This window comes from Uloborus diversus, chromosome 6 (genome assembly GCF_026930045.1).
Source record: "Uloborus diversus isolate 005 chromosome 6, Udiv.v.3.1, whole genome shotgun sequence".
Lineage (NCBI taxonomy): Eukaryota > Metazoa > Arthropoda > Arachnida > Araneae > Uloboridae > Uloborus > Uloborus diversus.
In genome coordinates, this window is record NC_072736.1 from 144946255 (window position 1) to 144968900 (window position 22646).

General features: G+C 34.2%; 1 protein-coding gene across 1 annotated transcript in view; it reads right to left on the reverse strand.

The window, feature by feature from the left end:
* Positions 1-12570: 12570 nt before the first annotated feature.
* LOC129223979 (uncharacterized) overlaps positions 12571-22646 on the reverse strand; it is a 52173-nt gene continuing 42097 nt past the window's right edge. The window contains exon 13 of the mRNA XM_054858370.1: positions 12571-12998. Within this exon, the coding sequence (XP_054714345.1) occupies positions 12702-12998 (297 nt within the window). The 3' untranslated portion in view covers positions 12571-12701. The remainder of the gene's footprint in view (positions 12999-22646) is intronic.

A 22646-nucleotide genomic window follows, 5' to 3' on the forward strand; every position in this document is an offset into this window, starting at 1 on the left:
AGTATCTCAAAGTTTGACTCAAATATCTTACAGTTTCAGTCTTACTTTATGTTCAGCATTTAATTTGCTTCCCTGTGTGGGGGAAAATCCTTTTGATCCTTGAAACATTTATCAAAAGGGGATATCAAATTAAAAAAAAAAAAAGTTTTTTTCTGACTCAACAGTATATTTATTTGTAACATTGAATCAGATGGCAATTAAGGAATAGTTTTAGAAAATTCTAACTTCTAGCCTATTTAGAAAATTATAACTTCTTGTACAGGACTATGAGTCTAGCTGTTTGGTAGGAATATACGGTACATAATTATCATTTGACTACAATTTCGAGTTTGAGTGCTTTAGAATTTTGTTTTATTTTTGAAAAACAATAGAACTGCTTTAATAATCAGATATTTAAAAAAAAGGTATTTTTTTATCAACAAACATATTTGTATGCCCACTTAAGAGAAACTCCATAAGAACAAATTTCATGAACTCCTTTTTTACATACACCACAAAACAAGTTGCATAGTTTATTCCTTTTTTTATAACTGTGTAATTCACACTGTAGCAAGTTTCACCCAGAAAATTTTTCTTAAGTAAAAATATTTTTTCCCATCCCTGATGTATTTTTGGGTTGCCAATTATTCCTTCTCTTTTCATCATTAAAAGCTCATAGGAAATTATTGCTAACAAACACGGCAACTCCTTGTCCCACTTTAGTAGTGAAGCAGGCGTTCGCATATGCTCTATGTACTGTTTCCATTGAGTTGAATCGAATGTTCCGATCAAAAGCTACTGAGAAAACGAAAGTATTTATATGTTTTCAACTTCATATACCCGGTATCCATAAGTGTAACTTCTTCAGCACTCTATGGACCCCCACGCCTTGCAAGAGACAAATGAATAAATGAGTAAACAGCACATGAATTATAAACTTCCGCCATTACAATAGTATTTTTGACAACCCCCTTTCTACCCCTCAGCCCTCACGAACCCCTAGGGGTTCGCAAACCACTGGTTGGGAAACGTTTAGATGAAGAAAGATTTGTGTTTCACTTTTGCAGTAGGAGAGCATTTCACAGGCTGGAAGAAAGATGAGAAGAGAACACTTTTGAATAGACTACTATGTCAGTGGCGCAGCGAGGGGGGAACGCCCCCCCCCCCCCAAAGGCATCGGTTTTAACATACATGCGTATTCTAATACAGTAGTTTCTGCAAATGAAAGGACTTCATAAATGAAAAAATCCTCTTTCAGAAGATATTTTTGATCAAGAAATCCCCTTCAGAAAGTATTGTTAATCAAAAAACCCCTTTCAGAAGGTATTTTTGGTCCAAAAACCCCTTCCAGTAGGCATTTTTTGTTCGAAAACCCCTTCCAGAAGCCATTTCTGGCTACACTAGTGTACTATGTAAATGAAATTTGTAAAAAAATAGTATTTTTGTGATTAAAATAAAAATTAAGAGTATTTCATGTGCAAATTACTGAGATATTTATATTTTTCAATACATTCATTTTTTGATAATAGTGTGGGAAAATAAATAAATAAAAAAATTAATTTTAAAAAAAATGAAGCAGATATATTTTTAAGCTAAAAATAAAAAGAACTGAAAAAGCCATTAATTTTATTTTTTTTAATGGCAGAACACACATCTAAGATCATCAGGAAAAAAGAATTTTTTTGATTATCATATTCCCTTTAGTTGATATTGACTTTAACGTATTTCATACTTTTAGGAAAAAAATTATGAAAATAATTTTTTTCTACTTTTAAAATATTACTTAGAATTTTTTTATATTTTATTCTGAAATCCTCATGCTTTCATTAATATTACTGTAAATTTTCATAAAAATTGGCTGAAAAATAAATGAAATACAAATTATTTTCAATCAACGAGCAGAATCGTCATAGTTTGAAAAATACTAAACATTCAAAATTTCGACTGGCTGTAAAATGAAAACTAAACCAGATTGAGAAGAAAAAATTGATGTGGATACTTTTCTACCTTAAAGGACTAAACTCACCAAGTTTTATCAAAATCCGTGTCGGTGGGTGTCAAAATGTCATTTTTTGGTTGAATTGACATGGAATGACCCTGTATTGAGAAAAGGAAATTAACAACACGAGAATAAGAAACCATGAATCGAATAATCGAAACCAATATAATCGCATAATGTAAATGAAGCTAAGGTGAAAACAAAATCAATGTTAGAAATACATATAAAATTCCGAAAAAGCATTCTTTTATTTAGCTTACGATGCATATGAGGAAAATTATAATACGTCGAGTAATTTTTTGCAAAAAATTTTTTTTAAAAGAATATATCAAATACTACTTACAAGAGTGCGAGAAAGCCAAAATTAAAACCAATATCTTTATGTTCTGCATTGTAACACTACAATCAACAATGAAATTTCCTACGTTATGTGTTATCAAAAAGTAAATACGTTAACAAAGAACAGAAATCAATCTTAGGAATTGATAGTGTAATATTTATCTTTTAAGAGGAGCAAAAACGAAAGTCAAACGAAGAAATCGTTTAACGGGTTGCCATCATACATTTAATTTTATGGTTGCCATATCGTGGAACAAAACGAATTGATTTGGCCATGGGATTATTAAAATCCCAGTTTGAAAATGGTCAAAGACAACATTGTGGCATTCGCAACTCCAACAAACTATAGGGGGCACTGCAGCCATTGTCTAATGGCGGATGAAAAAGGTTAAACAAACGCAAGCTGTAGCGTAGAAAATGCTAAAGAGGCCTAGTAATTTTTGTTTGTATGCATGATTTTTTTGCTTTATTCTTTTTAAATTAATTTTAAGTCTTGTGGATATTCTGGCCCACGTAGAAATAAATGAGAATTCAAGAAGCATTACTAAACGTCAGAAATTAATGCAAATTACGTAGTTTGTAGTTCTAAGTAGCCATTTCCACGCTGTTGAATTCGATATTTATCAATTCTTGATGGAACTACATTTTCATTGTGGCCATAAGCCTGACAAAAATAACATTTAATGCTAAATAATTTAAATACGTAAAATCCCTCAAATGCGGACACTAACGGGACAATTTTTTTTGTCCGCAATAGAGAGGTGTCTGCAGGACAGGGGTTTAATAATGCTATTTGCATGGAACTGGGGAAGTAAAAATTGTCCGTATAAGAGAAGTGTCCGCCTTTGAGGAGTGTCCGTTAGGAGGGGTTTTACGTATATGACGTTACGAAGTATTACCAAAAGAGGAAGATGTTACTTCTTTGTCTTGTTTGGCTAGCGCTCATTGTTTTACATTTGTACACATTGCTCTTCCCGAATTTTTTCCGAAACTGAAGTTTTAAACACGCAATTTTGGGTTACCTTTGTTGACGTTGCTAGGGGGAGGGAGATTCAATCGTCTCCCATCGAACCTTTTTAAAATTGAAGTTTAAAACGCAAATTTAGGCTGTCTTTGCTTACGGTAGGGGATCTGGTGGCCTTCCTCCGGGTGTTTCTCAGTCTTATTGTTTCAAAAACCCATTTTTGGCTATATTTGAAAATGATAGGGGTAACGTGAAAATGTTCTGAACCGAAATGTTTTTCGGAACTAAAATCCATTATGGGCTATTTTTGGGAAGGAAATGTTTTGGGGCTCCCAAGCGGATATTTCTAAAAGCGCAATTATATATTATCTTTGGTGACGTTAACGAAACTGGGAAGTTTCGGTAGATCTTTCGGATATTTTTCAATATTAATATCTAAAAAAATACAACTTTTGACCTTTTGTCCACCTTACCTCGACCATTGATGGGTATGACCTAGCGCCGTGAAAAATTACATAAGCCAGCCAGGCAGTTGTAATCCGGAATTTCTTAGAAATTGAAGTCCCAAAATCATATTTTAGGCATTGTTTGAGAACTATGAAACTAAGAGCGGGGGGGGGGGGGGGGGGGATCAGTGTGCCCTCATGAACTGTTTTTTGAAACTGAAGTCAATTTCAGGCTAGTTTAGGCAGGAAGGGTTCTGTGGCTCCACGGAACCGTCTAAAAACGAAATTTTAAGGTGTATAGTGATAGGGTTGGAGAAAAGGGGGATCCGGGGTCCTTCTCCGAAAGTTCTTGAAACTGATGTTTGAAAAACGCAATTTTAGTTTGTCTTCCAATACGTTAAGTGAGAGGGGGTGGAATTAGAAGCCTCTCTAAAGACGCTAATTGAGACTGTCTTTGTTAGTAATGTTTGGGAATGGATTTCGGGGCCCTCCATCGCAAAAAATTCGAAAAAGAAATCCGAAAAATGTCATTAAGCAATTTTTGATGACATTAGGAAAAGCTGTCCTCTGAAAACACATTTTGGATTTTAGAGCCAACATTTTTAGGCTATGTTTGATTAAGTTAAGGTAGAAGGGGTGAATCACAGACTTAATTGGGTCCTTAAGATCGGTGGTTCAACCAGCGAAAGTTTCTGAAATTTAAGTCCTAGAAACTCAATTTTAAGCCTTCTTTAGTCTCGTCAAGGAGGTCATGGCATCGTTTTGGAGCCACATTTAAATTTGCTTCCCGCTACTAGAGCCTTGTCCTCCTACCTGATCAGAAACCGGGCAGTTCATTCTGTATCTTAATTAGAAAAAATTACCGTAAAGGTGTAAAATTATAAAATTTTAGTTCGTCATTCAAATATGTTTGACTCCCAGGGGAGTCGCAATTTTCCACTTTCTCTCCTCGCATCCACGATTGTTGTACACAGAATTTGTTGTTTGAAATGCTTGCCCGAGTATCTAATCAGTATAGCTTCTTTTTTTTATAAATAAAATATGTCTTCATTGTTTAGGTCTATAAAAGTTTGGGGGGTAAACATTAGTGGCCGCCCTCGGTGCTCTTTTTAGAAGGCACCCTTTCATGCTTCAGGAGGGGAGCCATTTCCCTCATTTCTCCTCCCCTGTATGCATGCCTGATTAACGGTTCTGTCACAAATTTTGCAACCAAATGAAGCATGTGTGTAAAGAATAGATGTTGATGGACAATGAACCAACAAAATGTTCCCTAACATTCTATTTTTCTTAAACTATGCTATGCTGTCGGGAAATCGAAACTTACGTACTTTACAAATGAACATTTAAAATTCAGCATATTTATTCGACTTATTATAAGTTATCTTGTGAGAAATTCTTGAGGAATTTTGCTTGATTATAAGCACTATATGATGCGGCCCGCGGCCGCCCCTTGCTTTGGCCGCCCTTGTGCGGTGCACACTCTGCACACCTGCTAGGATCGGCCCTGGACAGAAAGATAGAGAAGAAATTCTCTACCTGATTTGAGCCGCACGTTTCCTCGTTTGTGGAGTCTCTACTTTCCCAATCAAGTCAGAAGAAAAGAAGAAAAAAAAGCTTGAAAGTAGGTTTAATGTATCTTAAAAGTATCACGAAAATATTAAAAAAAAAAAGTCAAAAATAAATTAAATAATTAAATAAATATCGAAAAATAAAAAATTGGAATGTTGAGTATTGAAATGGAGGAATGTCTGCCCCCTCCCCCAATAACTTTTGAATGATTAGTCCGATTTGAAGAATTTTCTTTTTGTTCGAAAGATCTCGGTGAGGACACCTCATTCCCATATTTCATTTTTTGATTGGAACAATTTTTCGTTCAATTTTGAACAGTTCAAAAAAACTTAACATTGGCGACCACGTGCAAATATAAATCCCGCACTAGAGGCGAATTTGCTTCAAATAAAGTTAGTAGGAAAGTTTTTGAAAAAAAGCCATGTATAGAAAATATCTTTTTGATTTGAACAATTTTCCGTTCAATTTTGAACAGTTTTAATCCCTACGGCGAAACTAAAAGTCAATATAGATCCCGAATTTAAAGGTGGATTTATTTCAAACAAATTTTGTTGGAATATCTCCTGATGACGAACTCCCGAATTCAACTCTTAGAATTTTAGGGCAGTCGACTCCGACAACATTGGTAGAGTTGCAAAACTTTAAGGGAAAATGACCAATTCCAAGTCTTTGAATTAAAAACCTTCGAGCTTCGACTCCCGAATCTGATCTTTTACCCTAAAATGAGAGCAAGTCCCACTCCGCACCCATGAATACTTTGAAATAATTATTATTGATATGATTTGTTTTTATTTTCCCGCTATAAAGTTTTAATTTATGTATATGCAGTGTTTGGAGGAGAAATTCGGAGTCCTTTATGTTTCTACACAAAGATATGCGCAGACGATTTTTATTTATTTTTTAAAATTGAAAATTATTTCTTAAGTTGACATTTTTTTTGTTTTTTATTTATTTTGAAATTTTATTAGGGTAGACGGGGCGAGCGGGGCAATCGCCCCGGGCGCTACGAAATAAGGGGGCGCCTCTCGATTTGACGGAACACGACGACATTCACACGAAAACGACATTTTCACGAGGGGCGACTTGCGGTGCCCCTCATCGTATAAAATGCCCCCGATTGTATAAAATTAGGGGCGCCTTGCTGCGCTCCCTCATTTCGGGTATCATAGATACATAGTCATAGACACACAAAATAGAGAATTATTGCAATGATTCTCTATTTTTTCCTAGGGCACGAAAATATTCTTCTCTATAAGTCTCCAAAACATTCGTTTCCTTTGTATTTGCAGATACAATTTCTGAGAATATAACTGTTTAGAATCAAACAAAAGGCACTTCTCCTTTGTCTAGTTTTCACCAAATTTACTTGAATTCTGTCCCTGCGTGCAAGTGACGTAACCAGAAAAAAGTTTTAAGGGGGCACATTCAAAAAAAAAAAAAAAAAAAATATATATATATTTTTGATCGGATAGAAAAAAAGATCAAAAGCTGTCTGGTCAAAATTTTGAAACTTTTAGTTTCAAAAACGCAATTTTAGCCTTAAAAACGCGATTATAGGCCATGTTTATTGACGTTATGGTAAGAGAAGGAACTCAGAGACTGTTTCCGATCGATTATTTTTTTTAATAGATTGAAATCAATTCCTTCTCCCTCTGCAAATTTTCGAAATTGAAGTTTTATAAAAACGCAATATTAGACAAACGTTGAAGATTTTATGAACAGGAGGATCTGGAGCATTTCCCACGAAAATTTTTCAAAATTATTGTTCAAAAAATTTAAGCAATGTTTTACATTCAGGGGCTATTCAACTTAAATTAATAAAAATTTAAAAAAATAACATCTTTGTTTATTATAGATATGAAAGCTGGAATTAACTTGGTACAAGTAAAACCAAAAAAACCTCTTGAAAAGAGTCATTGGATGACCCAATATCAAAATTTAATTTTGATGCAATTTACTTCGATAAACACATTTTCTCTTCATAATCAGCAAATTATTTATTTGTGTTCATAATTTGATCAATATGAATAACCAACTCAGTTTTAATTGCTTGTTTCTTATCTAGTGGGATAACAATTTTACTAGATAAATATTTGGATTTTCAACATTTCCATTTTTCGAAAAGTTTTTGGGGCATTTATGTTTTGCAAATATTCGAAACAGATGCATTGCCTGTGTTTTAATTTGTATTATGCATAGCCCTCTGATTGTTCTGTTCATTAATATGTAAAAAAAAAATAAGTATGTATTATGCATTGATGTTACAACTAACTTGATTTTTCTATGTGATAGGGGGGGGGGGCGCCTGGAAACTTCCGCCCCGGGCGCCGTCAGCTCTTCGGACGGCCCTGGCAGCACCCCCTCATTTTGTGTATCATAGATATACAAAATAGGGAATCATTGCAATGATTCTCAATTTTTTCCTGGGGCACGAAAATATTCCTCTCTCTAAGTCTCCAAAACATTAGTTTCCTTTGTATCATTGAAGCAGATACAATTTCTGCTTCCGATCAATTTTTTTTTTTTTTTTTTTTTTTTTAATAGATTGAAATCAATTTTTCCCCCCTGCAAGTTTTTGAAATTGAAATTTCAAAAACTTCAAAAACGCAACTTTTTTTTTTGACAAACTTTGAAGATTTTAGGGATAGAGGATCTGGAGCATTTCCCAGGAAAATAGTTCAAAATTATGGTCCAAAAAATGTAAGCAATGTTTTACATTCAGGGGCTATTCCACGTAAATTTTTTATAAGTGTCGTTTAAAAAAACCCATTACTTGTGATATTAAAGAAAGGCAGCATGGTTATTGATGTTAAGTCCTTTTGTGCAAAAATATAAAACATTTTTACTGTTTGTAGAAAGTGTTTTGCATCAATACAGGTTACGTTTTTAAGGACAAGTTTTATCTTATTTGTCCCTCATTTTAACCTTTTTCGGTTTATCCGCGGTTTTTATTATCTGCGTCACTTGTGCCACCCAATTCCGCGGATAATCGGGAGTGTACTGTAAAATGTGAAACATATTTTGGATAATAAAATCCTGTTTTCGTTCTGTAAAATATTAAAATGTCGTTTTTTGGGGGAGAGGGGGGATGCATTTAGCAGCATTGTGAGAGGAATGTAAGATGGGCGGCAAATTTGGCGCTTGCCCCGGGCGGCAGAGACCTACGCTACGCCGCTGATGGAGACCCTTGCAGGAATATTTTCTTAAACTCAAGTCTTAAAGCGCAATTTGTAAGGCCATATTTTGTAATATTAGGGTCAGTGAATTTTTAAAATTAGAGCTTCAAAAACGCAATTCTGAGCGATTTTCGACGTTGAGTATTTGTAAAATAAATACATTTTATATTTATAATCAGCAAATTATTTATTCATGTTCTTAGTTTGATCAATATGAATAACCAATTTAGTTATCATTGTTTGTTTTTTATCTAATCTGATAATATTTTACTCGATAAATATTTGGATTTTTAACATGTCCATTTTTCAAAAAGCTTTTGGGGCCTTAATCTTTCACAAATATTAGAAACAAATTCATTGCTTGTGTTTTAATTTGTATTATGTATATTCTTCTGATTGTTCTGTTCATCAATATATAAAAAAATTCAAGTATGACGCGTTCACGCTTATTTGCACTGATTTTTCTGTGTGTATAGGGGGGGGGGTGAGCGCCATTAAACTTTCGCCCCGGGCGCCATCAGCTCTTCGGACGGCCCTGACGCACAGTGCCCTTTTTTCAAAATGAATTATAACAAGTTTATGCAACCGACTTGAACTCGAGAAACGATTTTTTTTTTTTGACAATGTATTTATTTTATGAGCTCATTATTTTTCCTTATTGTTATTATTATTATTATATATATATATATATATATTTTTTTTTTTTTTTTTGAAAGCGATTAAAGATTTTTTTCAATGGAAAAAGAATATTAGCTGTTTTGTTTAAAAGGTGCTCTACTACTTTTTTTTGTTCGTTTATTTATTTGTTACTACGCATCTATTTCTTCAGATGAGCAAGGTATATTTTATTTCTAGAGAACAGATTAAAATGTTAAAAAATTATGTTTGAAATAATTTGCGATTTAAGCTAATTTTGAGAATATTGATCAGGTACCAGAAAGTAGATATTGGTATACAGGAAAGTAGGCTCGTTTAGTTCTGGACGGAACTTCTTGATAAATTATTTTGTACGTTTTGAAGACAGACCGGTAAATTGCTAAATTCAATATTCAATTGTGTCTTGAATATTCCAGAGCTGCTCTGAATGAACCACATTTCTAGAAACATTTTCTCTGTCCTAGTAGTTTGTAGGATTGGTTAGTATAGTTTATCCGAGTAAAGAATAAATTAAATACATAATTCCAAAATAGGCAGCAAAATCATAAAATATTTAAAACAATTTAGGAAACTCATAATTTTTGGATAGTAGGAAATATTTTGTTTCATGGCCGTTAAAGCATGAAATTTGCTAACTGCACACTAGAGTAGATCTTTAATCAAACCGACTGGGGCGGGGGGGGGGGGGGGTCAGATTACAGAACATATTGGTGCCTTTTACATGTCCTATACATAACAGGTAGAACCCGGCTAAAATGGACTATAAGTGTTACAGAAAAGAGACAAGTGCTTTGCGGCATAAAATATTGTTTATTTAATTGATAGTAAACACAGAATATAAGCAGCATCAGTCTCGGATCTATAAATTTTGGGCACCCTTGCAAAAAAATTAACAGGGCCCTAAAATGCTTACTGGATTCCCCTTCCCCCCCACCCACGTATAATTTTTAAAAGAGTGCTTGTTTGTTTCCTACTGCTTGAATATGTCTACCTTTATTTTGAATTCATTTGTATAAATCTTATTTATTATTATTATTTTAAGGTATATAACTTGCCTGTAGATAAGTTATGTCAGCAAGGAAACAAATGTCCAATAACTTTACATTGTTCGTTTCTCCCGAGTTTCAACCACTCTTGTAATTTCAATCTAAGTTAAAAAATTTGCAACTTTGGTGGCTTCCTAGTAAGTTATTTCTATTAGTTAAGATTCACTGTTCTCACATAATATCCGTTGAACTTCTATTTTTTCTCAAATTTACGCAAAAACATTATGAAAATATTTTCAACTTCTAAAATTTGAGTATTGGTTCTTTTAATTTATTTTTTATATATATTTTTTCTTTTTGTTTCTTGGGCCTTGTGCCCCTTAATGCTGTGGGTCCCATAGCACTGAGGGATTTGCGGACAAGTAGATCCAGGCCTGAACAGCATTACAGTAGAAAAAAAAACTATATCAATAAACATGCAGTACAGTACAATCCTACTGTGTTAATTAATCAAAAAGTCACTCATTTGTCTCGCTGAACAGTAAGTTTTTTTTTTTGCAGTAGATAAATTTCATCTCAGAGGCATTCGGATTTGTGGACGTTCGTATAACAAGGGTATGGAAGTTATGAGATTCTACTTGATCTACAAATTAACTAGTTCACATGCGCCATCAAATCGTGGAATGACGAGTTTTCCACATTTTACTTGGGTTAATGTGTGCATTGATAGCTTCTATACCCTTGGAATAAAAAATGCTTCAGTCATTTTCTTTTTCTACTCCTCTCCCCTCTTACTCCATTGTAGTTAAGTTTGGTTCTTTAGTTATTAAAAAATGTGCTCAATGATGGCTTCCATACCATTAAAATATGCTTCTGTTATTATTTTCCTACTCCTCTCCCCTCTTCCTCCACTTTTAGTTTAGTTTAATTCTTGAGTTAACAAAAAAGAAATAGCGTTATTTTCTTTTTTTTTCAAGGGGAATTAAGCAAATTTAAGGTCCCGTATCAATTGTGGCAGCCTTCTGTAACAGACTGAGGCTGCAAAGGTGGTTTGCTGTAGCTACCACATCCCTGTATATTTAAAAAATAAGGATATCTAAGAAAAAACTTACTTTATGCAATTGTTAGTTTCAAGCACTTATTTTGAAAAGCATAAACTAGTGTACTGTGTTCAGTAAGTTACCGCCCTATAACCAGGGCTAAGGCAGAAATACGTGAAATACACCGCCAGCTCAGTCATTTCCAGCCGAGGACTGCAGTTTCGTGCTTATTAGCACTCATCAGCCCGGCATAGGAAAGTGACTGAGCTGGAGATGGAAAACCTCTTAAGGAAGCCAAGAGGGCCAAACAAACTGGTAGCTAATATAGAATTAGCGAAGACCAGACAAGTGACCGAAACAATGGTTCGGTTCAACTCGAAATTTTGAAGGCAAGGCAGGTATATTCAGTAAGTTACCGCCCTATAACCAGGGCTAAGGCAGAAATACGTGAAATACACCGCCAGCTCAGTCATTTCCAGCCGAGGACTGCATTCTATATTAGCTACCAGTTTGTTTGGCCCTCTTGGCTTCCTTAAGAGGTTTTCCATCTCCAGCTCAGTCACTTTCCTATGTCGGGCTGTTGAGTGCTAATAAGCACGAAACTGCAGTCCTCGGCTGGAAATGACTGAGCTGGCTGTGTATTTCACGTATTTCTGCCTTAGCCCTGGTTATAGGGCGGTAACTTACTGAATATACCTGCCTTGCCTTCAAAATTTCGAGTTGAACCGAACCATAGTTTCGGTCACTCGTCTGGTCTTCGCTAATTCTATATTAGCTACCAGTTTGTTTGGCCCTCTTGGCTTCCTTAAGAGGTTTTCCATCTCCAGCTCAGTCACTTTCCTATGCCGGGCTGTTGAGTGCTAATAAGCACGAAACTGCAGTCCTCGGCTGGAAATGACTGAGCTGGCAGTGTATTTCACGTAGTGTACTGTGTGCATGCTTACCATGCTCAAAAAACAACAGTCTACTGATTACAAATTTTACAACTTTTTATATTGGCATCAACTGCATAATGACAAGGAATAGATAATTGGAGGGGAAACCAATTCTGCTACCCTCGTGTGCAGAATTTTGAACATAATCCATTATTTCTTTTTGAAGCCCTGCATATACCAAGTCATTCTTAGCTAGGTATGAAATACCTTAAGTATTTGTATGAACAGACAAATTGATTAAAAGTACATATTGTAAAAGCAAACAGTTCTTTCCATTTCTTTGGCTTTTGTACTGCGTTTTTAAAATGTCCAGCATTTTTCTTCAATTGTATGCTGTACGCCCACTAACTTGTTCATATAAAATACGTCCAAGCTCATCCTGAACATTTTACTATGTTATATTCAATTCACTGGCAAATTCAGCATCATTAAAAGCACAATTTTATTTAAAGAAATCAATCTTTTTCAATGATCATGTGATGAATTTCAGTGCTCACAATTGAATAAATTACTCAAAAAAGGGGAAAGGAAGAAATCCCTGATAAAGAAAAAAAAATAGACATTTTTATTTACATTCTTTAAATATTTTTGAAAATATGGCCAACATAACTTCAGAATCCTGCAGTAGATTTTCGAGCAAATTTCACTTTTGGTTTTAAAGGGGTGTGCAACGTTTCTCCTTGCAGAGGCCTTATATCTTGGCTGGAGGGTATCAGTTCTTTAGAATAGTCAGCACTCTCAAAAAGTTCATTGCAAAAAGAATCTGTAAATACAGTTCTTGGATCTAGTTGCATCTCTAAATCCCCAAGGGATGAAGAAGCATTGGCACCTTTTTCACTGACTGTTGACTGGGTATTGAATCCTGTTTCTGTACATAAATCAGACAAATCCATATCCTCTGGAACAACCTAAGTTATGAAAGATATCTTGTTTATTCATGTTTTAAAAAACGAGAGATAAGGCTGCTGAAAAGAGACGTAACAATTCAGTAAAAGTAGTTCTTTGCTTCAAAATTTAAAAGTATTGATTTCAAAGTTGGAAAACTACACATTGTCTAGTTTCTAATTTTTTGTCACAAATGTTTTTATTGTAAAAACCCGATTATATCAGCACCAGTCACGTAAGCACCATGTCTGAAACTATGCTCATGAAATAAATATGTAAAAAATTGTATATTAAAAAAATCTGAGTGTGGCATCCTTAGTGCACGAGCCGCATCTTCAGCACATAAATTTGTTTTATATTATGTTTATTCAATTTTCATTTGCATATATGATTAAGATTGTAATTTAATGGGAATGTAGCTTTGTATGCAAGGAGAAACACTTCTAAGATTTTTTTTTAAATTTTTTCTACTACCTGAACATAATTTTGGATGTGGCACTTATGCAAATAAGGCTGATATTCTGGTTTTTGTAATAAAAACTTAGCAAAAAAAAATATTTTTTTTTAAAAATAAAATGCTTTAAATGAAAAAAGTTAGTGTTATTGAACAAGCCTTTGATAAGAAATTTAAGTGAAAATACTTTCCCCCCAAAAACCAAAATCATAAAAAAAAACCATAGGGAGAGCGTTTTCTATAAAACGGGGGTTATATTTGGATTCTGGAGGTAATTTTATATAAGAATCAGCAGGAATAGTTAGTGTCAAATGTAATTTTCATACAATGTAGTGTAATCATCCATACTTGTTTGTTATACAAGTTCCAGATTTTAATTTCCTGGACTGACGTAACGGAAAACAAGATGGCGCTAATGATTGCATATTGAAGAGCATTTTCTTGCGCATGTGCAGTACAATCTACGCCATTCTAAAGTAAGTGGTTCTCATGGAAAGGCACATTAAAACATAGCTCTAAAATTCCTGTCATCGAGGAGAAAATGGATGAAAGAATAAACATTAAGTTTTGCTATAAATTGGCAAAGACAGCTGCAGAAACATTCGAAATTTTGAAACAAGTTTACAGCCAGGAAGTGTTATCCCACTCAAGAACTTTTGAATGGTATAAACACTTTTGAGATGGGCGCGAAAGCGTCAATGATGATCCACACAAGCCCGCCTCAGTTTGTATGCATGCTGGAAGCAATTGAAAAAGTTCGCATTATGGTGACAACATGAGTTGAAGAGCTACGTTTTAATGCCCCTTTCCACGAGAACCACTTACTTCAGAATGGCGCCGATTGCACTGCACATGCATAAGAAAACCCTCTTCAATATGCAATCAATCATTAGCACCATCTTCCAGCTTTTCCTTCTCTTACAGTTATGTCAGCCCTGAAAATTAATAGCCGGAGCTTTTACAAGTCCGATAAGAACAACACGCCTCTTTCCCTTTTTTAATTTTTCTTTCTGTTGTAGTTTTGGGGTATTTTGTATTGCACATCAAAATTTTATTTAGTTTTACATTATCAGCCATTTTGCTTCACACTTCCTTTTTGTTAGAATTTTTTTAATTTGTTTTTCGTACGTACATTTGAAAGCACATTTGCATATTTTATTATATATTTTTAAAGTGAAAAGTATCACTGCAAACCGTGAACTGAATTATGCAAATGTTCTGTCCTTATAAGTTAAGGAAACAAGATGTTTTTTGGTTTTAGAAGGTTATGCCGTTAATTTGGTAAACAACAAAGATAGTAGATATGAAATTCATGTATGTTATAATATCTTCAATAAAAGATTTGCTTTTAAATAAGTGTCTTCTGATCTCAACAGACGGAAATTGTTATTTTCATGGTGGATGTAAGTTATAAACGCTATTAGCGGTAATATATTCTACATTGGTTATGGGGCCTTAAAAACCCTGATAAATAACTATAGACTTTTCGTCATATTGTTGGACTTGATATATCAGAAAAGAATGGAGAACAGCCTAGAAAAAAATTACAGTAGTATCAACTTTCCAAAGCTGAATGCGTTCAACTATAGTTCATGGAAGTGTGATGTAAAAGTTGTTCTAATTGACAGAGGATGTTGGGAATTCATCGTCGGGGAACCAAAACAACCAGCAGAAACATCCCCGGAAGCACTGATAAGAAATTTTGAGCAGAGGAAAGCCAGAGCTTACACAACAATTTACACAAGTGTTGAACGGCAATATTTAAAATTGATTCAGTGTACCGAAGATGGAAAAGAAGCTTGGACTATTTTAAAGGAAAACTTCGAGCCTTGTTCCCGCGCTCGTATAGCAACTTTAATCGATGAATTTTATGAACTGAGATATTATCCAGATGAAGAAACAGTTGGAATCTTCTGTCAAAGAGTAAAGGAAAAGCAACTTCAAATCAAGGATGCTGGATTTGAAATACCTGAACTGTTAGTAACATTTCAGTTAATTAGAAGACTACCCAAAAAGTTTGAAAACCTTGTTCAAATATTATATCGCCTGGATGATAATGAATTCACTTACAACAATGTGGAAAAGCAGTTAATAAGCGAATCGGGAAGAATTCAGTTAAAGATGAAAGACGAGGGATATCTACCCGTAGATAACGCACACATTTCCAAATTGGAAGACTGTTCGAACTTGAATACAACCCCTAAATGGAAGAAAAGTCAGTTCTCGAGCGTTAACAGTGGAAGCAAGCTGAGGCAAACATCGCATGAAAGACGATATCTTCTGGGGCCGTGCACATTTTGTGGAAAGAACAATCATTTATCTAAAAACTGTTATTTCAAGAACAGAAGAAAACCGGATGTCAAAAGTAAATCGTCTCAACCAGACAGCCGCATTTTTTACACGGAATATATGGAAGTGCAGAATTCGTCAGTCTCGAGTAATGAAGATACGATAGAACTCGGGGAATTTTTGATAGACAGTGCAGCAACAGGAAATTTTTGCAACAACAAAGAATGGTTTGAATTCATTTATCCTGTATCTAAACGTGAAGTTTTAATTGGGGATAAAAATTGCACTAGTGAAATAAAGGGCATAGGTGATATAGTGTTTTATGTAAAAGATAATGGAAATTTTGTGAAATTAATTCTTAAAGATGTTTATTATACACCTAATATGCGTAGGAATTTAATTGGAGGTGCAAATATTGATTTAAGAGGGTACAAAATAATTTGGTGTAATAATAAAATGAGAATTTTTACTAAAGATGATGAATATTTCTTAACAGCTCATAGAGTAGGGAAATTGTATGTTATTTACGGTATACCTAACTATAGGAAATCTGAAATATTTAATGTGAATGCATATAATGTTTCCATTAACATAAATGATCTGCATAAAAGATTTGGTCATGTTAATGCTAATTTACTAAAAAATATGAGTGTTAACAATAGTGTCAAAGGTATTGAAAACGTAACGGGAAATTTCGATTCTTGTGTGACTTGTAAAATTGCTAAATCTACTAGAGTTTCTTTAAACAGAAATTATGGAACATTAACTAATAATGTGTTGGATAAATGTTATATGGATTTGTGGGGTCCCGCTCCAGTTCGTTCGCTGGGAGGTAGTTTGTATTTTTTTATCGATAATAGACGACTATTCTAGAAAAGTAGATGTATTTACGATAAAAAACAAAATTGAAGTATTTGATTGTTTTAAATCCTATCTAGCCAGATCTGAACGTACATTAAATTGTAAATTAAAATCAGTTAGAACTGATAATGGCTTAGAGTTTTGCCATAAGCAATTCGAAAAATTTCTAAATGAACGTGGGATAAAAATTGAACGCTCTTCTGTTTATACACCTCAACAAGTAGGCGTAGCAGAAAGATTTAACCGTACAGCTTTAGATGGAGTTAGAGCATTATTGCATGAAAGTGGATTGCAAGAAAGGTTTTGGGCTGAAGCCCTGCATACTTTCGTTCACATTTACAATCGTTGTGAGCATAAACTTACAAAAGGTAAAACACCAATTGAAATTTGGAGTGGTCATAAACCTTCAGTACAACATTTCAGATTATTTGGATCGCTAGCATATGTACATATTCCTAAAGTTAAAAGGCATAAATTAAACGACAGAGCTAAAATTGGCATACTTGTCGGATATGCAACAAATAGAAAAGGGTATAGAATTTGGTTACCGAAAGAAAAAACTATAGAAGAAACTATTCATGTTAGTATAGACGAGCGTAAAAACGGGGTAGAAAGTCTTTTCGGTGAAGGTCGTAAAAATGAGTACGCAAACTTTAAAATTGGTACGCTAAATTGGCCGATTGAAGAGGAACATGAAATTATTGAGGAACAAAAATCTGACGCTGATAGAAAACTAAAACCTTTAAACATTTCTGAGTGGGAAAGAAAAGAACGACCGCGAAAAAAGAGCAATAGAGTTGACGTCTATTACTATCCACCTGAAGGAAAACCTAGGTTAAGATCTTTAAAAAAAGTAAAAGAATATTGTGAGGAGCAACAAATCGAATTTAAACCTGATGCATTTTTGTTTAAGCCGAAAAATGATCAAACACCGGAGTCAGAAAATGAAAATAGTGACGAGTCTAATTCGGAGAACGAAAATAATTTTACTTGTGACGAAATAGATTTCGCTTTATTTCAGGACGAAGTAAATAACGTAGAATTACCTAGAACCTTCCAGGAAAGTCAAAATGTTCCAGAAAAACTTGAATGGGATCGAGCGATGAATGAAGAATTAAAAATATTCAAAGAAAGAAAAGTATTTACTTTAGTTGAACTCCCCAAAAATTCTAGAATCATAGGAAACCGTTGGGTATATAGCATAAAAAGGGATGATAAGAATAAAATTAAAAAATTCCGTGCAAGATTAGTGGCTCTTGGTTGGAAACAGCGGGCAAACATAGATTACAATTTGGTGTTCTCGCCAGTCATTTGTTTTTCAATTGTTCGATTGTTTTTCATTTTATTTGTATCCGTGCTATGTTGGTCTCATGTACATTTAGACATAAAATCTGCCTATTTGTATGGAAGTCTAAATGAGAAGGTATACATGACCCAACCTGTTGGACATGAAGTTAAAGGTGAAGAACATAAGGTTTGGTTGCTTAATAAAGCACTGTATGCGCTTCATCAAAGCGGAAGACAATGGAATTTGGAGTTAGACTCTCATTTACTCAAACTTGGGTTTGAAAAAATGAAATGGTGTAATTGTACTTATAAACTTAAAGATGAAATAGTTTTGTTGGTTTACGTAGATGATTTAATATTATTTGGAAAAAGTAAAAGTAAAATTGATGAAATTATAGCATTACTAAAAAGTAAGTTTGACATCGTAAATTTGGGGGAAATTAAATTTTTACTGGGTGTAAATTTTGAAAAGATTGGCAATAAAATTTATTTGCATCAAGAAACTTATATAAATAAACTAATGGAAAAATTTAAAGATTTGCCAAGAAATCATGTTAATTTACCTTTCAAAAACAGTGTTGAATTACCTCAAAGGGTTGACGAGAAAGAAATTGTGGAAAATGATGTAATGAAAAAATACCCGTATAGAACTTTGATTGGGTGTTTATCATTTCTAGCTGCGAGAAGCAGACCCGATATTTCTTTTGCAGTAAATGTCATGTCTCAATTTTGCAATGGATATTTATTTAAACATTGGACTGTTACTGTAGATATCATGAATTATGTGTTTAATACTAAAAGTTTAAAAATTAATTTGTCAAATGTTAACAATTCTAGTTTAATTGCGTATTCTGATGCAAACTGGGGTTATAAGTTAACGAATAGATATTCTACAAGTGGGCATATTGTTTATTTTGCCGGTATTCCATTTAACTGGAAATCGAATAAACAGAAATCAATCGCTCTTAGTTCAATGGAATCTGAATTTGTATCTCTAACAGAAAGTGTTAAAGAACTTGTATGGTTTTCGAGAGTATTAAAAGAAATTAATGTCGTTAAAAACTTAAATATTCTTATACAATTTTGTGATAATCAATCTGCTATATATTTTTCTAAAAATTCACCAGAAAATGTTAAAACTAAGCATATAGATATAAAATATCAATTCATAAGAGATCTGATCAAAGAAAACTTATTTAGTTTAAGTTATATCAGTAGTAAAAATAATTTAGCAGATTTCTTAACAAAACCTTTATCAAAGGAAAAACTTCAGTATATTGTAAATATTATTTTTGAACTAAGAAAGAATGAATGTACGCCCGATGGGGCCGATTGTTAGAATTTTTTTAATTTGTTTTTCGTACGTACATTTGAAAGCACATTTGCATATTTTATTATATATTTTTAAAGTGAAAAGTATCACTGCAAACCGTGAACTGAATTATGCAAATGTTCTGTCCTTATAAGTTAAGGAAACAAGATGTTTTTTGGTTTTAGAAGGTTATGCCGTTAATTTGGTAAACAACAAAGATAGTAGATATGAAATTCATGTATGTTATAATATCTTCAATAAAAGATTTGCTTTTAAATAAGTGTCTTCTGATCTCAACAGACGGAAATTGTTATTTTCATGGTGGATGTAAGTTATAAACGCTATTAGCGGTAATATATTCTACACTTTTCCATCATAAAAGTCATGAAATTTGAGACAATGTTTATTATTTCTTTCCAGTGTGCACTTTTTTTTTTACCTGACTGCGTGCGCAAGACGCAAAGGAGGGTAATGTGTTTGTAAGTCTATGTATGTATGCCTGTTCCTATGTGGCGTTCTAGGGACGAAACGCCTTGACCAATTTTGGTAATTCTTACGTCAATCGCTTTGTCTTTAACCTTGGGAGTGTCACTAAACACATGAAAGAAATCAAAATTCACCATATCAACAACCAGTTGCTATATTTTGTCAGTTTGGGATCGGCGCACGTTGGGTGTTGCACACTGTGTCACACGCTACCTGCGTGCGACAAATGCAGGTAGTTTTCGCTGCCTGAATTTTTTTGTTTACTAAGTCTACTAATTGGGGTTTCAATGGCCAAGTGGTCTAAGATATTGCTTCTCCCACTTGAGGCTGTGGTTCAAGACACCCTCGCTCCGGGTGTACTTTCCCCTCTTTCTGATGTAAATTCTTTCATGTGTTCTTTATATGTATTCTGTACTGTAATAAAAAAATATATTATGCATTATGAAGGCAAGACACTCAGATTGTAGTCCTCATCAAAATAATCTCATGCAATAAGCACCAAAAGAAAGAAAGTCTACTAATTCGTTTTTTACCTCTAACATGTTGCATTTGTTTTTGCCTTGATTCAAGGGACTGAGTTTCACGACGTATACTTTCTCGACAGGCTTTGTCTGACGACGTTTTTGATTTCGCATCACAATGAGTTATACAGGGTGTTTATAAAGCTGTGCTCTGGTTGACTTAAGTTCGCGCATTTTTGTCGAAGGTCAAGCACATGTAACTTTAAGCAGAGGGACTAATTATCAGCAGTTTAGACCACCGCAAGTTACTTAATAAACCTCACGATAGAAACAAACTATCCCAATGAAATGACAAGGTTGCAAAATGTACCGTCTTATAATCATAATAACTAAGTCAATGAAAATTAACTAAAAAGAGTAAAATAAAAACCAAAAACCCGACTGCGTAAAAATCAAAAAAACTAAAAAGAAAAATGTATAAGCCAAGTAGTTTAGAATATTATTTAGTACTACTGAATAACTACACCGTTGAAATAGTTTTATAACCGTACACAGATAAGACAAATCATAAATTCAAAAGCAGAATAGAAGGATCAACAGTCGAGGCCTATTCCTTTCTGGTTCAAAGAGCCCCGTAAAATTTGGATCAGCCCCGACTGTTGATCCTTCTATTCTGCTTTTGAATTTATGATTTGTCTTATCTGTGTATGGTTATAAAACTATTTCAACGGTGTAGTTATTCGGTAGTACTTAATAACATTCTAAACTACTGGGATTATACATTTTTCTTTTTAGTTTTTACGCAGTCGGGTTTTTTGTTTTCATTTAATAATTTTTTATTTTACACTTTTTAGTTAATTTTCATTGACTTAGTTATTATGATTATAAGACGGTACATTTCGCAACCTTGTCATTTCATTGGGATAGCTTGTTTCTATCGTGAGGTTTATTAAGTAACTTGTGGTGGTCTAAACTACTGATAATTAGTCCCTCTAGGGACCTAACTCGGCTTAAAGTTACATGTGCTTGACCTTCGGCAAAATTGCGCAAACTTAAGTCAACCACAGCACAGCTATATAAACAGCCTGTATAACTCATGGTGATGCGAAATAGGAAACGTCGTCAGTCAAATCTTTCTCGCAAAACTAAAAAAGCCTGTCGAGAAAGTACACGTCGTGAAACTCAGTCCCTTGAATCAAGGCAAAAACAAATGCAACATGTCAGAGATGAAAAACGAATTAGTAGACTTTCTTTCTTTTGGGTGCTTACTGCACGGGTTTATTTTGATGAGGACTACAATCTGAGTGTCTTGCCTTCATAACGCATAATATATTTTTTATTACAGTACAGAATACATATAAAGAACACATGAAAGAATTTACATCAGAAAGAAGGGAAAGTACATTCGGAGCGAGGGTATCTTGATCCACCGCCTCAAGTGGGAGAAGCAATCGCTTAGACCACTTGACCATTGAAACCCCTATTAGTAGACTTAGTAAAAAAAAAATTCAGGCAGCGAAAACTACCTGCATTTGTCGCACGCAGGTAGCTTGCGACACAGTGTGCAACACCCAACGAGCGCTGATCCCAAACTGACAAAATATGGCAACTGGTTGTTGATATGGTGAATTTTGATTACTGTCATCTGTTTAGTGAAACTCCCAAGGTTAAGACAAAGCGATTGACGTAAGAATTACCAAAATTGGTCCTGGCGTTTCGCCCCTAAAACGCTACACAGGAACAGACATACATACATAGACTTATAAACACATTACCCTCCTTTGCGTCGCGCAGGCGCTGTCTTTTGCTTGAAAAAAAATCAGTTTTTTTTTTTTCATCTTAAAGCAAAACTTTCACAGAAATTTCCTATTTGATTAATGGGCAAAAAAATAGCTAGCTTGATTAAATGTTTTTGCATAAAGATTTTACTTCTAAAACTGCATTTTGATTTCATTTCTGTCTAAAGCAGTGGTGTCCAACTATCTGGCCCCCAAAGCTGATCCATGTGTCCTGTTGTATTGTTTAATGTTACAAATCAGAAAGAATGATTAATGACTGTTCCAAATGTGGAGTTAAATATTCAAAAAATGGTTTCTAAGAAACAGATGCATTTAATAAAAGAAGCACAGTATTGATAATAACAAGCATTAGTTTTTTAATTCTCTTTCCTTTCCCATATAATTTAGATTTTAAACATTTCACGATCCCAAGATTTTAAACATTTTAAAATTTTATGTGATTTGGCCTGCTTGTAGAAAAAGGTTGGGCACCACTGGTCAAAAGTAAACATTATGCCTCCAAAAAGAACACGGGTGGTTTATATTCAAGGGCGTGCACGGGCAGGACACACATGTTGGCCCAGGCCTGAAGGGGGGGGGGGGGGGGCGAGATTTTTTAAATGGGGGTGAAATGTATGTAGGGACATAGGGGTAAACAATATGGAGGGGGCCCCGTAAAAGTCATTTGTGACGGCACCTAAATTCCTGTGTACACCCCTATTTATATTGGCTTGCATTACTAA